The following is a 13045-nucleotide window of genomic DNA, read 5'->3' as shown; positions in this document are numbered from 1 at the left end:
AGCACTACAAAGTCAGTGGGAAAGGCGAATGGCCCAACCCTAACAATCATGTCCTCAATCACGCCTGATGGGTATTTAATGGAGCCATCAGCAAGTTGGAGACATATCCGGGTCGGTTTAAATTCTTCAGTTAAACCAAGCTTTCTGATGGTGGATGCAGGTATTAGGTTGATGCTTGCCCCAAGATCGCATAGAGCTATCCTGGTGCAATTACCTTCTAATGTGCATGGTATCAGAAAGCTTCTGGGATCTTTAAGCTTTTCTGGAAAGCTTTTCAGAATGGCTGTACTGCATTCTTCAGTGAGGAGAACTCTTTCAGTTTCTCTCCAATCCTTCTTATGACTCAAGATCTCTTTCATGAACTTGGCATATGAAGGTATTTGCTCAAGTACCTCTGCAAACAGAATCTTTATTTCAAGAGTCCTGAGATAATCTGCAAAGCGAGCAAATTGCTTATCCTGCTCCTCTTGGCGGAGTTTTTGAGGATAAGGTATATTGGCTTTATATTCCTCAACTTTGGTTGCTGCAGGTTTATTTCCTACAGAAGTGGTTGAAGAAGCCTTTTTTGAGGGGTTGTCATCAGCACTTGTGTGTGTCTGATCCCTCACTGGCAATTGAGTGCCAGGGTTGGAAGCTGGAGTGACATTAGACGCCAACTCCTCATCTGTTCCTGGCGTCTGAACGCCAGAACTGTGCTTTCTTTGGGTGTTCAACACCAGTTCCTTGCTTGTTTCTGGCGTTGAACGCCAGTTTTGAGCATGGTTTGGGCGTTCAGTGCCAGCCTTCCACCCAATTTTTGGCGTTTTAGTGCTAGAATTATTTTTCCCCGGACTCTTACTGTCCTCAGATGGATTTTGGGTAATTTGCTCATTTCTTGGCTTCCTACTGCCTTGAGGTGGGGTATTAAATATTTTCCCACTTCTTAATTGAACTGCTTGGCATTCTTCTGTTATTTGTTTTAACAGCTGCTGCTTTGTTTGCTTTAATTGAACTTCCATATTTATATTAGCCATCCTTGTCTCTTGTAGTCTATCCTTGAATTCGCCTAACTGTCTTGTTAGAAAATCCAATTGCTGATTAAATTCAGCAGCTTGTTCTACAGGACTGAGTTCAGCAGTTACTGTTTTAGCCTCTTCTTTCATGGAAGGGTCACTGCTTAGGTACAGATGCTGATTTCTGGCAACTGTATCAATGAGCTCTTGAGCTTCTTCAATTGTCTTTCTCATGTGGATAGATCCACCAGCTGAATAATCTAGAGAAATCTGAGCTCTTTCTGTAAGCCCATAATAGAAGATGTCTAATTGAACCCACTCTGAAAATATTTCAGAGGGGCATTTTCTTAGCATCTCTCTGTATCTCTCCCAGGCATCATAAAGAGATTCATTATCTCCTTGTTTAAATCCTTCGATGTCCAGCCTTAGCTGTGTCATCCTTTTTGGAGGGAAATATTGATTCAGGAATTTTTCTGTCAGCTGTTTCCATGTCCTTATGCTAGCCTTAGGTTGGTTATTTAACCACCTCTTTGCTTGGTCTTTTACAGCGAATGGAAACAGTAATAATCTGTAGACATCCTGATCTACTTCCTTATCATGTACTGTGTCAGCAATCTGTAAAAACTGTGCCAGAAACTCTGTAGGTTCTTCCTGTGGAAGACTGGAATACTGGCAACCTTGCTGCACCATGATAATGAGCTGAGGATTCAACTCAAAGCTACTGACTCCAATGGAGGGTATACAGATACTACTCCCATATGAAGCAGTAGTGGGGTTAGCATATGACCCCAGAGTCCTTCTGGACTGTTCATTTCCGCTTAGATCCATGATGGAGAAAGGGAGATGATGTAAAATTAAAAAAATTATTTTATTTATTCAATTATTTATTTATTTCGAAAATAAAATAAATTAAAATAAAAAAATGGGTGAAGATTTTCGAAAAATGAAGGGAGAGAATAAGAAAAAATGGTTAGGAAGTTTTGAAAGAGATATGATTGAAAGGATTTGATTGGAAAAGATATGATTTGAAAAAGATTTTAAATTTTGAAATAAAAATCTGAATTTTAAAAGTAAATTTCAAAAATTTGCTTTAAAATAGAGAGAAAAGATATTTTTGAATTTAAAGAGGAAAGAGAAAAACAATAAGATAGCACAAGAATTAAAATTTTTAGATCTAATGCTCCTTGTTTTCGAAAATTTTGGAGGGAAAACACCAAGGAACACCAAACTTAAAAATTTTAAGATAAAAAAGACTCAAGAACACTTTGAAGAATAACAAGAACAACACGAACATGAAGATAGAACACCAAACTTAAAATTTTTAGAAAACCAAAATAAAATTTTCGAAAACCAAAGAAAATCAACAAGAAAACACCAAACTTAAAGTTTGGCACAAGATTTATTCAAAGAAAAAATATTTTTGAAAAATTTTTGAAAAGAAAATAAAAGATTCTGACCTAAAAGACAAAAAAAAAATTTTCCTAATCTAAGCAACAGGATCCACCGTCAGTTGTTCAAACTCAAACAATCCCCGGCAACGGTGCCAAAAACTTGGTGCACGAAAATTACTTCACACTATGTAATTCCGCACAACTAACCAGCAAGTGCACTGGGTCGTCCAAGTAATACCTTACGTGAGTAAGGGTCGAATCCCACGGAGATTGTTGGCTTGAAGCAATCTATGGTTATCTTGTAACTCTTAGTCAGGAAAACAATTCACTTATCAAATTGAATTACGAAAAATAAGAGAGTATGAAATAAATACTTATTATGCAGTAATGGAGAATATGTTGGGGTTTTGGAGATGCTTTGACTTCTGAATTTTAGCTTTTCTCTTGTATTCCTCTTCCTTCATGCATACAAAAGTGCAAAGTTCCTTCCATGGCAAGCTCTATGTAAGGTGTCACCGTTGTTAATGGCTACTTCCCATCTCCTCAGTGAAAATGGTCCAAATGCTCTGTCACAGCACGGCTAATCATCTAGAGGTTCTCGATCATACTGGAATAGGATTTACTATCCTTTTGCATCTGTCACTACGCCCAGCACTCGCGAGTTTGAAGCCCGTCACAGTCATCCAATCCCAGAATCCTACTCAGAATACCACAGACAAGGTTTAGACTTTCCGGATTCTCCTGAATGACGCCATCAATTCTAGCTTATACCACGAAGATTCTGATTATGGAATCTAAGAGATACTTATTCAATCTAATATATAATGGAGGTGGTTGTCATGCACACGTTCATGGGTTGAGGAAGGTGATGAGTGTCACGGATCATCACCTTCTCCATAATTAAGCACGAATGAATATCTTAGATAGGAACATGCATGTTTGAATGGAAAATAGAAGTACTTGCATTAATTCATCGAGATGCTGCAGAGCTCCTCACCCCCAACAATGGGGTTTAGAGACTCATGCTGCCAAAAGGTACAAATTTCAGATCTAAAATGTCATGAGATACAAAATAAATCTCTAAAAGTTGTTTAAATACTAAGCTAGTAACCTAGGTTTACAGAAAATGAGTAAACTATGATAGATAGTGCAGAAATCCACTTCTGGGGCCCACTTGGTGTGTGCTGGGGCTGAGATTAAAGCTTCTCACGTGCCTGGGCTGCTTTGGGCATTCAACGCCAGGTTGTAACCTGTTTCTGGCATTGAACTCCAACTTGTAACCTGTTTCTGGCGATGGACGCCAGACTGCAACATGGAACTGGCGTTGAACGCCAGTTTACGTCATCTATCCTTGAGGAAAGTATGGACTATTATATATTGACGGAAAGCCCTGGATGTCTACTTTCCAACGCAATTGAAAGCACGCCAATTGGACTCCTGTAGCTCCAAAAAATCCATTCCGAGTGCAGAGAGGTCAGAATCCAACAGCATCAGTAGTCCTTTTTCAGCCTGAATCAGATTTTTGCTCAGCTCCCTCAATTTCATCCAGAAAATACCTGAATTTACAGAAAAACACACAAACTCATAGTAAAGTCCAGAAATATGAATTTTTCCTAGAAACTAATGAAAATACACTAAAAACTTAACTAAAACATCCTAAGAACTACATGAAATTAACCCCAAAAAGCGTATAAAATATCCGCTCATCAGTATTTTTCATCCCAGACGAGAAATCTGACAGTTGATTAGCCATGCAGAGATCGTACCTGTTATTTTTCATCCGAGAGGATCATACAGCTTTCCATGGAAGGGAGCACGCTTGATTGGAAGAAGACAATAGGAAAGCAGAGTTCAGAAGCAACAAAGCATCTCCAAACGCCTATCTGAAATTCCCACCAATGAATCACATAAGTACCTCTATCTTATTTTATATTTTATTTATCTTTTAATTACCAAAACCTCATAACCATTTGAATCCGCCTGACTAAGATTTATACGATGACCATAGCTTGCTTCAAGCCGACAATCTCCGTGGGATCGACCCTTACTCACGTAAGGTTTATTACTTGGACGACCCAGTACACTTGCTGGTTAGTTGTGCGAAGTTGTGAAAAGTGTGAATCATAATTTTGTGCACCACCCCTCCTTAAAACTGTGACCATAGCCTTATCTATGGTCATGGTTTTTTGCCATGAGCATAGCCTTATCTATGGTCATGGTTTTCACCATGGCCATAGCTTATCTATGGTCACAGTTTTTACCGTGACCATAGCCTATTTTGTTTTATAGGATTTAATTATTTTTAAAGCATAATCACATCCCAAAATGATGATAAACACAAATAAATCTAAGAACACGAAATTCAATAAATCTAAATGATAAAAGTTTCATTAAAAACTAGATATCCATTACAACACTAATCAAAATAAGGTGTAATTTATCCATTACATGTAATATTGGATAAAGTCTCTTATCAAAAAGTAAAGAACACATCAAAATAATACATTTAGATAACCAAAATCATTATAAGACCCATCCCATCTTATATTTGCTTAGAATATATTTTCTTCACATCATGTCCTCCTGCTAGCAAAAGAAATAAATATGATAGTAATGAATATGGAGCACAAGTTTAATAAGTCAATCAACATTAAAATTTCAACTACTAAAGAACAAAGAGCATTTGCTAAGATTTTGAGCCACATATAAAGGACATACAAAGTATAATAAGAACTAGTAGCAACTTTCTACTAACAATTTTATATGGATTTAAACTTTGATTGGATTAATGTTAATTTTTTTTTATTTTGGCTTGGCTTGCAAGGCAGTTTTCCTAGGATAATTAATGAGTAGCTATGAGGCACTTGTCTCTAACATGCATTCTCTAATCATCATTATTTAATTTTATTCATTCAAAACTTACGGCTATATGGCCACTTTGATTTGCACAAATTTCCATCACGTATGCTCATAGGAACTTGATTTTAGGCAAGCTTCAACTCAATACAAACTAATATTATACAACTACTAATAGAAGTGGCAGTAATTAAATAGTATGTAGCATATATAATTAATGGGACACTCTACTGTATAGATTGGAGTGGTATAGATAGAGAATATAATTCCTTTTATAGTTAATTTTTATTATTTTATTATTATTCAAAATGTTGGTCCTATTTTTATTAATCTCTCTTTCATTCTATTAAAGGAAAAATCTGTAAACTTATATCCTTACCATATAATTCACCATAATTAACAAGCTAAGGTTGCATTATTGATTAATTAAAAATGGTAAAATAAAGTTTATTGTTTCTCAGTAAAAGGAGGCAGAAAGCGTTCTAAGTCTAACATAAGAATCATAAAAAGCTCATGCTAAATTTTGCAAAATGAGAACAAAAGAATTAGAATTTTAGTGGGATGAAATAGAATGAATCAATTTCATTATGAGCCATTCCATTACAAAATTTAACCATTCAAACCATAAAAGTCGTAACCTTAGTTTGGACTCATTTTATATTTCTATTGCTTTTCAAACTGTCAATCACAGCATAGCCCGATGAAGCATACATTGACGGTGAAATTTATAAGACCAAAAATGAAGTTTAACCATGCACTCTCTAATCTTTTACTGTCATCACAGTAAAAGAATTCACACACTTGGTCCTCATTAAGTCATTCAAAGTTCAAAGTTTAAAGCACATGCATCATTAAAACAACCTGACAATATGCTTTAAGTTGTAAATTTAATTTAACTTCTTTCTAATTTAATTTAACTCACCTATATCAAAATTGTCTTTGCTTCTACAACTTCTTTTGGGTTAAGTGGTAAGCCCAGTACTGGAGCTAGCACACTATGTAGAACAAATGAAGCTAGAAGAAGAAGAGCAGGTCATCAAAAAGTGAAGAAGCTGGAAAACTTTTGCACCCAATATAAAAATAGCATGTTCAATGCTCAAAGGAAATTGCTTGAAATTCATGCAAAACATAATATTATCATGAACATGCAGAAGAAGGATGTCAATCAACCACAACAAGAATTGTAATAATTAGTGCCAACAGGAAATCTCAGAAGAAAAAGGGCTCTTCTACAGTTTACACTACATATACAGAAACCTATTGCATAATATTTGCATCTCCACTTCTCCCCTCATATTTAGAACTTGTAGTCAACATTGGAAAATTTGTCACTAGCCTCCCATTCAGTTTAGTTCAGTGTTTAGTAGTTTGATTTAATTCAGTCTTCTACAACTATTTACATTATCCAGAATGGGGTGTTTGAAACAATTTTTTGAAGTATAAAGCTCCAGCCATCCAGTGTATAAAGCTATGAAAGGAAGTTAACATAAATATGAACTTCTGAAATAGTATTAACTTTGATTTTTATTTGACATTCAGCATAACAAATGAAGCACCTGCCCCATGGCGCAAGTTCAGGTCATGCCAATCCAACACAGAGTGACAGAGAAAGCCAACAAATTTTACTTCTACCAACAAATTCTGCTCATTGATCATTTTTAACAACAAACTCAACTATAATTTTTCAATCCAAAGCAGCAAACAAAAAGAAAGAATTTACAGACTGAAATTAACTTAGCTTGTATATACGTGTAGTATTTAACTTAAGAAACTAAACATGGCATACTTGAACATACAAAATCGTTCAACAAACTTTAGGGATTGTGTTAATTAAATAAATAAACTTTGCGTATTGACTTTGGATTGCAATAGAATATTAATTTTCAGTCACTTCACTTAATCAAAATTTCATGCACGAAACCTACTTAATGTGTAATTGTGTACTAACGATTTACATCAACGAAATTGAAAAAAAAATACCCAGTGATATGTTCAGCATCAAATTCAATTTACAGCAACAAATTCTACTTCTACCAACAAATTACGCTCATTGATCATTTTTAACAACAAACTCAACTATAATTTTTCAACACAAATTGTGTCAATTTAGGGTTTAGGGTTAGCAACCTGCCTTGAAGATTACAGACGTTGGCAATGTCAGTGAGGTGAGTCAAGGAGGAAATGGTGGAAGGAAGTTCTTCCAGAGAGACCCTTTCCTTGAAGACGCAGCGACGGCGAGCTCGAGAAATGACAGGTATGAACGGCGGTGCCGGCAGCGCCTCCTTCTCCTCGCGGAACACTCCTTCTTCTCTCTGGCCATCGCGTTCTTCTCTCCTCCACCAAGTTCGACGGCGACGACACACCCCGCAGCAGCCCCAATAGCGACGACGATGAGGTGTAACGGTGCAAGCAGCGCCCCCTTCTCTGTCGCGTGCTTCCTTCTCCCTGTAACAACCCTAGTTTTTGAAAATCAAATAATTAGTTATTTGTGATTTATTTTATTTGTTGATAATTTTATTTTAAGAAAATTATTTTACTAAAGGTAATTAAATGGAGTTTCATAATAATTGAAGTTTAAATTAATTAGAATTTTTATATAAACTTTATTAGATATTTGGTATAATTGAAATTATAAGTTTAGTAATTGAAAAATAAGAAAGAATTTGTAATTTAATTCAAGTAACTTATATATTTGGTTTTAAAATTATTCTACCCTCCAATTTTATCAAAATATCTATTCATAACTATCCATTATTCTTTTATAAAATCCTAAATTTCTAACCCTAATTCTCAAATTAATTCTCGAACCCTAATTTCCCAAATACAGAAAACCTAACCCAGTTACCCCTCACCCCAGCGCCGTTTCCCCCTTTCACTCACTCAGCTTCATCCCTCAACCCTAGCATTTTCTCCCAAAGGTACAGAGAAGAGAGAAAGAAACGAGATTCGGAGAGTGAGAGAGAGCCCGTGTCCGAAAGTGAAGAGGAGATATAGCTCGCGTTGCTGCCTCCATCACGACCGAACCGTCGCTCCTTGCTGCGCCGTCACCATCGTTCCATGGAGCTGCCGCCGTCAGCGTTCCCCAACCTTGCCCGGACTGCAGCGCCTCCCGTCGGCCGTTCGTGGAGCTGCGAAGAGTATCACCGTCGAAGTCACACCATCGCAGAAGGAACGAGGGGAAGGAGACGAGCCCGAACCAGGAGCGGGAGGAAGAAGGCGTCGCTATGGCTCCCGTTGCTGTCGCCGTTCGTGCTCCGTCATCGCTGCCGTTCCATGGAGACGCGTCGCTATCGCTGAATGATGGAGGAAGAGGACGCACGAGAGGAGCCGGTGCTGCTGGGTTGCTGTTCTGCCACCGTCGCTGTCACGTGATGGAGGAGGAAGGCTCGCTAGTTCTGCCTCTGCTTCTTGTTCCTAAAATCTGACAAGAACGTCACTGCCCTGCTGGAGTTGCTGTTGAACCGTTAGAACCACTACTATTTTGGTAAGCTTCACCCTGTTTTTGATTCTTCCTTGTCGCCCAATTTGTCTCTATTGTGAAGCCTGTCGTTGAGACTGTTTGTATTAAACAACATTGTCACTTTAAGTTACTCTACACCACTGCAGCTGCCACCGAGGTCGTTGGTGCTTGTCAAGAGTACTATTCTGGTTCTGAATTGATTAGTTCATGCCACTGCTGCTGCTGAGAAATGATCAGAAATGCCGCTGCTGTTAGTTCGGTTCAAGGTTGTTGTTGCCACTGCGAATTAAAAATAAAAAAAGGCTTTGTTGCGTTTGATTATCGAATTTCGGCTAGTCGAGGTAGGGGATTTATTTTTAAAGTTAAACGTTTTTAATTTAGAATGCCTACAAAGTTATTTGGATAAGTGCAAATGGTTAACAATGGTTAAGAATTTCTTAATTAACATGAATGACTTGAAATGCATTTGAAATTAGTTAGTCGTTGTGATTATTCTGAGCTATGATTGAACTTAGATGCTGTGTGAATAATGATTAATTTAGTGTAACTTATTAAATTGAAATATGCCGAGTTAATTGTTGAACAGCTGTTGAATGGATAATTGATGTATTGAGTTTGGATTGCTGCTGTGAATGTAATTGGTTTTGTTGTTATGAGAGACTAATTGATAGAAATAAGCTTGGTTTGAGGTTGTGAAGTTTGGATTAAGTTTGATGATGTCTTAGTATTTCAATTGGAGTATTGAATTCAGGTTATGGCTGTGAATGTCTTTGGGCTTTGTTGTGAGTGTTTGAAGCTGTAATTGATATTGTTTCTCTGATTTCGATGGAATTGTTGAAAAGTTCTGACTCTATGTGACTATACTGAATTAGTTGAGCTGTGTGGCTGAAATTATGATTGGAATGATTGAGATTTTTTATTGGAACTTTAGTTGAATTTGTTGATTTTGTGAAATTAAATTATAAATTGTTTGATGAGAGATTATTGTTTGATGGGTTAAATTACTGTAATGGACTTAGTTAGTGATTAATTGAAGTTGGGCTTAAGGAATAATTGGAAGACTTAATCTTAAAATGTTGAACTAAGTGCTGAAAATCTGATTTTTGAGATTAAAAAATGACTTTGGAAGTGAATTAGTTCTTCAACGATAATCCAAATGATATGAGAGTAAAGGCTGAGTAAACTATAATAAAAGTTGTTGTTGGGATTCAATTTTGAGAAGTTTGAGTTAACTATAGAACTAGTTATGATTTTTTCAAAGTTAAAATGTAAAACTCGATTTTCTGCATTACTTTTAAATGAAGCCGGAGACTTTGAAAATCTATAACGAATTCTGTGATGATCGGAATTGCGTGGGACCAAGTCTGGATTAAGCTTGGGAATATAAGAAGCTGGACTGGTGAATTTGAGACTTTTTTATTAAGTTTATGATTTATGGTGAATTTTTGGATTATGAATGTCAAATCTGGTTTTCTGCAGAATGCTTAATACAGCAGCAACTTGTTTCCTCTATTAGAAATTCACCATTTTGAATTTTGAAATAGAACTAATTTTAAATGAAACTCTGATCCTAGTACTTTAATTTCATAAAAATTTAGAATTGTTACAGTTATGGTTTTAAAGATATGGATTTTTAAAGTAAGACGTATTATGCAGTAAAAATCAGGTTTTGTTTTCTAAGTTAGTAACTTTGAGACTTTATAATTTTTAATTCTGGAAAGATATTGAGATGTAACTAATTGGACGTGAAAGTTGATTATGTCTAGTATATATGATTTAAATTTCAGGGTTTTCTATGTTTTAATAAGTGAGTTATGGGACTTGGAAGAAGTTGTGTTCAATGATTTGTAAAACAGAATTCTGCAGAAAATTACCTAACTTCCAAGCTACGTAACTCCTTCATTAAAAATGGTATGACCCTGGAACCAATTGAGAAACAAATTTGGATAAGTTATGTTTAACCACATTAATTTTGAAGGTGGTTGGATTTAATTTGTATTTTATATGAAATTTTGAATGTTGTATGCTGCTGCTGTCTTCTGGTTTTAAAACACTGCAGAACAGTCACAGTTTTGCTTATATTCCCGAAACTAGAGTCAGCAAAAAATTATGATTTTTAATTTAATAGAAAGCTTAATCCGAGACGGTCGCATGGATATAAAGTTTGCGTGATTCCGAATTCATTTGATATTTTAAAAACAAAATGGAAATCAGGCTGCCAGGTTGTGTTGGCAATTATTTTGGATATGGAATTTAAGAAATAGATTTTTTATACTATTATCAAATATTTTTGAGAATATATATTGTTGTGACAACTGCTAAAAGAGGCTGATGAAATGTTGAGAAAGAAGGAACCCGTAAGGGTGGCTAAGTCTTATTTTTAAAGGAGATTATGTCAAAATTTTTATAAAAGTATAAGGACTTAATCAAAATTAATATTTAAGGCTTATTTAATGATAATAACTTTAATGATTCTTTTAAGAAAAGAATATTTGATATACGAGATTGTTGGCAAGGGCGTGGGTCTTGTCCCACTTGTGTACTTACACTTATGAAAGAAAAAGGAAAGAGTAAAGTACTTATTGTATGATTATCCGTTGCTTGAGGCAACCTAAGAGATATTTGTTTATTTGTTTGTTGCTTGAAGCAACCCAAGAGATGTTTGTTTATTGCTTGCGGCAACCCAAGAGATGTTTGCTTGTTGCTTGCGGCAACCCAAGAGATATTATATATATATATAGTTTGTTGCTTAATGCAACCCAAGAGATGTTTGTTTATTTGTTTGTTGCCCTGAGGCAACCCAAGAGTAATTTTCCGTTCACAAGAGTATATGTTTCCTGCGAGTAGAAAGCATAGGCTGTCTCAATAGAGCTGCTAATAATTATATGTGCATTTATTTGAACGGAAAATCGTATCCGGGAAATCGTGAACTCGTGACCGGATAAATGTCGGGAAGGCAGGTGCTAACCGATACATGAGCTCATGGCCTGCACTAGGACTAGACATTCATCATATGCATCTATGTGACATTGTTTGGGTGTGTATATTGTAATTGGTTTGCCTATGTGAATAGTTATGTTTAATTGCTAATTGCTTTACTTAATATAACTGCTTGATTGTGTTTGAACCTTCTTACTTGTGTTTGTGACTGAAAATTGGTTGGATTGTAATGATTTGGTTGTTGATTGAGTTGCTTGGGCCTAGGGCCGTGGTTAATTATGAGATGGACTGAAGACTGTGTTTGGTTTGTATTTTTGGTTTAGAAAAGTATGAAAGCTAAACTGGTTCAGCATAGACTTAATGAACCTATACTTGGAACAGTTTGATTATTCATGCTGTCTAGGAAAAACTTTTAAAAAGGCTTTTGGATTTATGATGAAATATAGTTTTCTTGAGTATGTTAATTATTTGCATGTTAATCATTACTTTTACGGTATTCCCATTCCCTACTGAGAACGTGTAGTTTGTTCTCACCCCAAAATCTTCCACCCTTTCAGTGACAGGTTCGAAGACTCAGTTTGAAGGTACGGGCGATTATAGAATTTATTTACGAGATAAGTTTTTGAGTTAGGTTATTTTCATAGAATTCCCTCGCCCTTGTTACTTTAGTTTTTATTTTATACAGAGGGATAGGATTTGTATCTAAGTTTTATTTGAAATCTTTTGTATGACAGATATTATTATTAGTAATTATGTGATTATTATTACTTAGTGATGTTTGCTATATGATTTTAATTAATAAAAACAAAATTTTCTGGTATTTTTACTAAAACTGGATCGCGATAGCGAACTAGAGGCTCAATAGTAAATAGTTAATAAAGGAAAGCAGGTTGGTAACGCCTTACTTTCGGTACGATCATGACGTTCTGAAAGTTAGGTCGTTACACTCCCCATGTCCTTCTCTCTCTTCCCGATCTCTCTTCCTCTCCTCTGGCACACGACAGCAGCGGCGCTCCTCACAGCTCCATGGACGGTGACGGCGACTGGGCAGCTTCTCCCTCCTCCGTTCTTCTCTTCTCTCTCGGCATTGGTGAGTGCTTTGTGAGTGAGGGGAAAACTTGCCTGTGTGTGTTGTGTGAAGAGGGAGTGTGCGCGGGGGAAGGTGGGTGAGGGGCGTATGCGTGGGTGTGAGGGGTGAGGGAGAGGGATGGCAGCTGAAGGGCAGTAAGGGGAGTTAGGATTAGGGTTTGTAGGTTTTAATTTGGGAATAAGGACTTGAGTAATTTTAATAAACATTAGGGAATAGAGTAGTTATTAAAAATTAAATTCTATCTCAATAAAATTATTTTAAAAATATCATTTTATTTAATCAATTTATCAATTAATTTTTTAAATAAGTATTTTAA

At 36.1% G+C, this 13045-nt stretch overlaps 1 protein-coding gene and 1 long non-coding RNA gene across 2 annotated transcripts in view; both read left to right on the top strand.

Moving 5' to 3' along the window:
* The window catches only part of LOC110272041, a 28403-nt gene extending 15420 nt beyond the window's left edge, over positions 1–12983 (top strand). Inside the window, exons 2-3 of the mRNA XM_021123831.1 lie at positions 7363–7675; positions 12595–12983. Of these exons, the coding sequence (XP_020979490.1) occupies positions 7363–7675; positions 12595–12809 (528 nt within the window). The 3' untranslated portion in view covers positions 12810–12983. The remainder of the gene's footprint in view (positions 1–7362; positions 7676–12594) is intronic.
* LOC107643687 lies at positions 8043–12295 on the top strand. Its single transcript, XR_001621005.2, has 3 exons — positions 8043–8723; positions 8846–9040; positions 12197–12295. It is a non-coding gene; the product is annotated as an uncharacterized LOC107643687 (long non-coding RNA).

The sequence above is a fragment of the Arachis ipaensis genome, chromosome B05 (genome assembly GCF_000816755.2).
Source record: "Arachis ipaensis cultivar K30076 chromosome B05, Araip1.1, whole genome shotgun sequence".
Classification (NCBI taxonomy): domain Eukaryota; kingdom Viridiplantae; phylum Streptophyta; class Magnoliopsida; order Fabales; family Fabaceae; genus Arachis; species Arachis ipaensis.
Note: the sequence above shows the minus strand (reverse complement) of the source record. Positions and strands in the feature narration are given on the sequence as shown.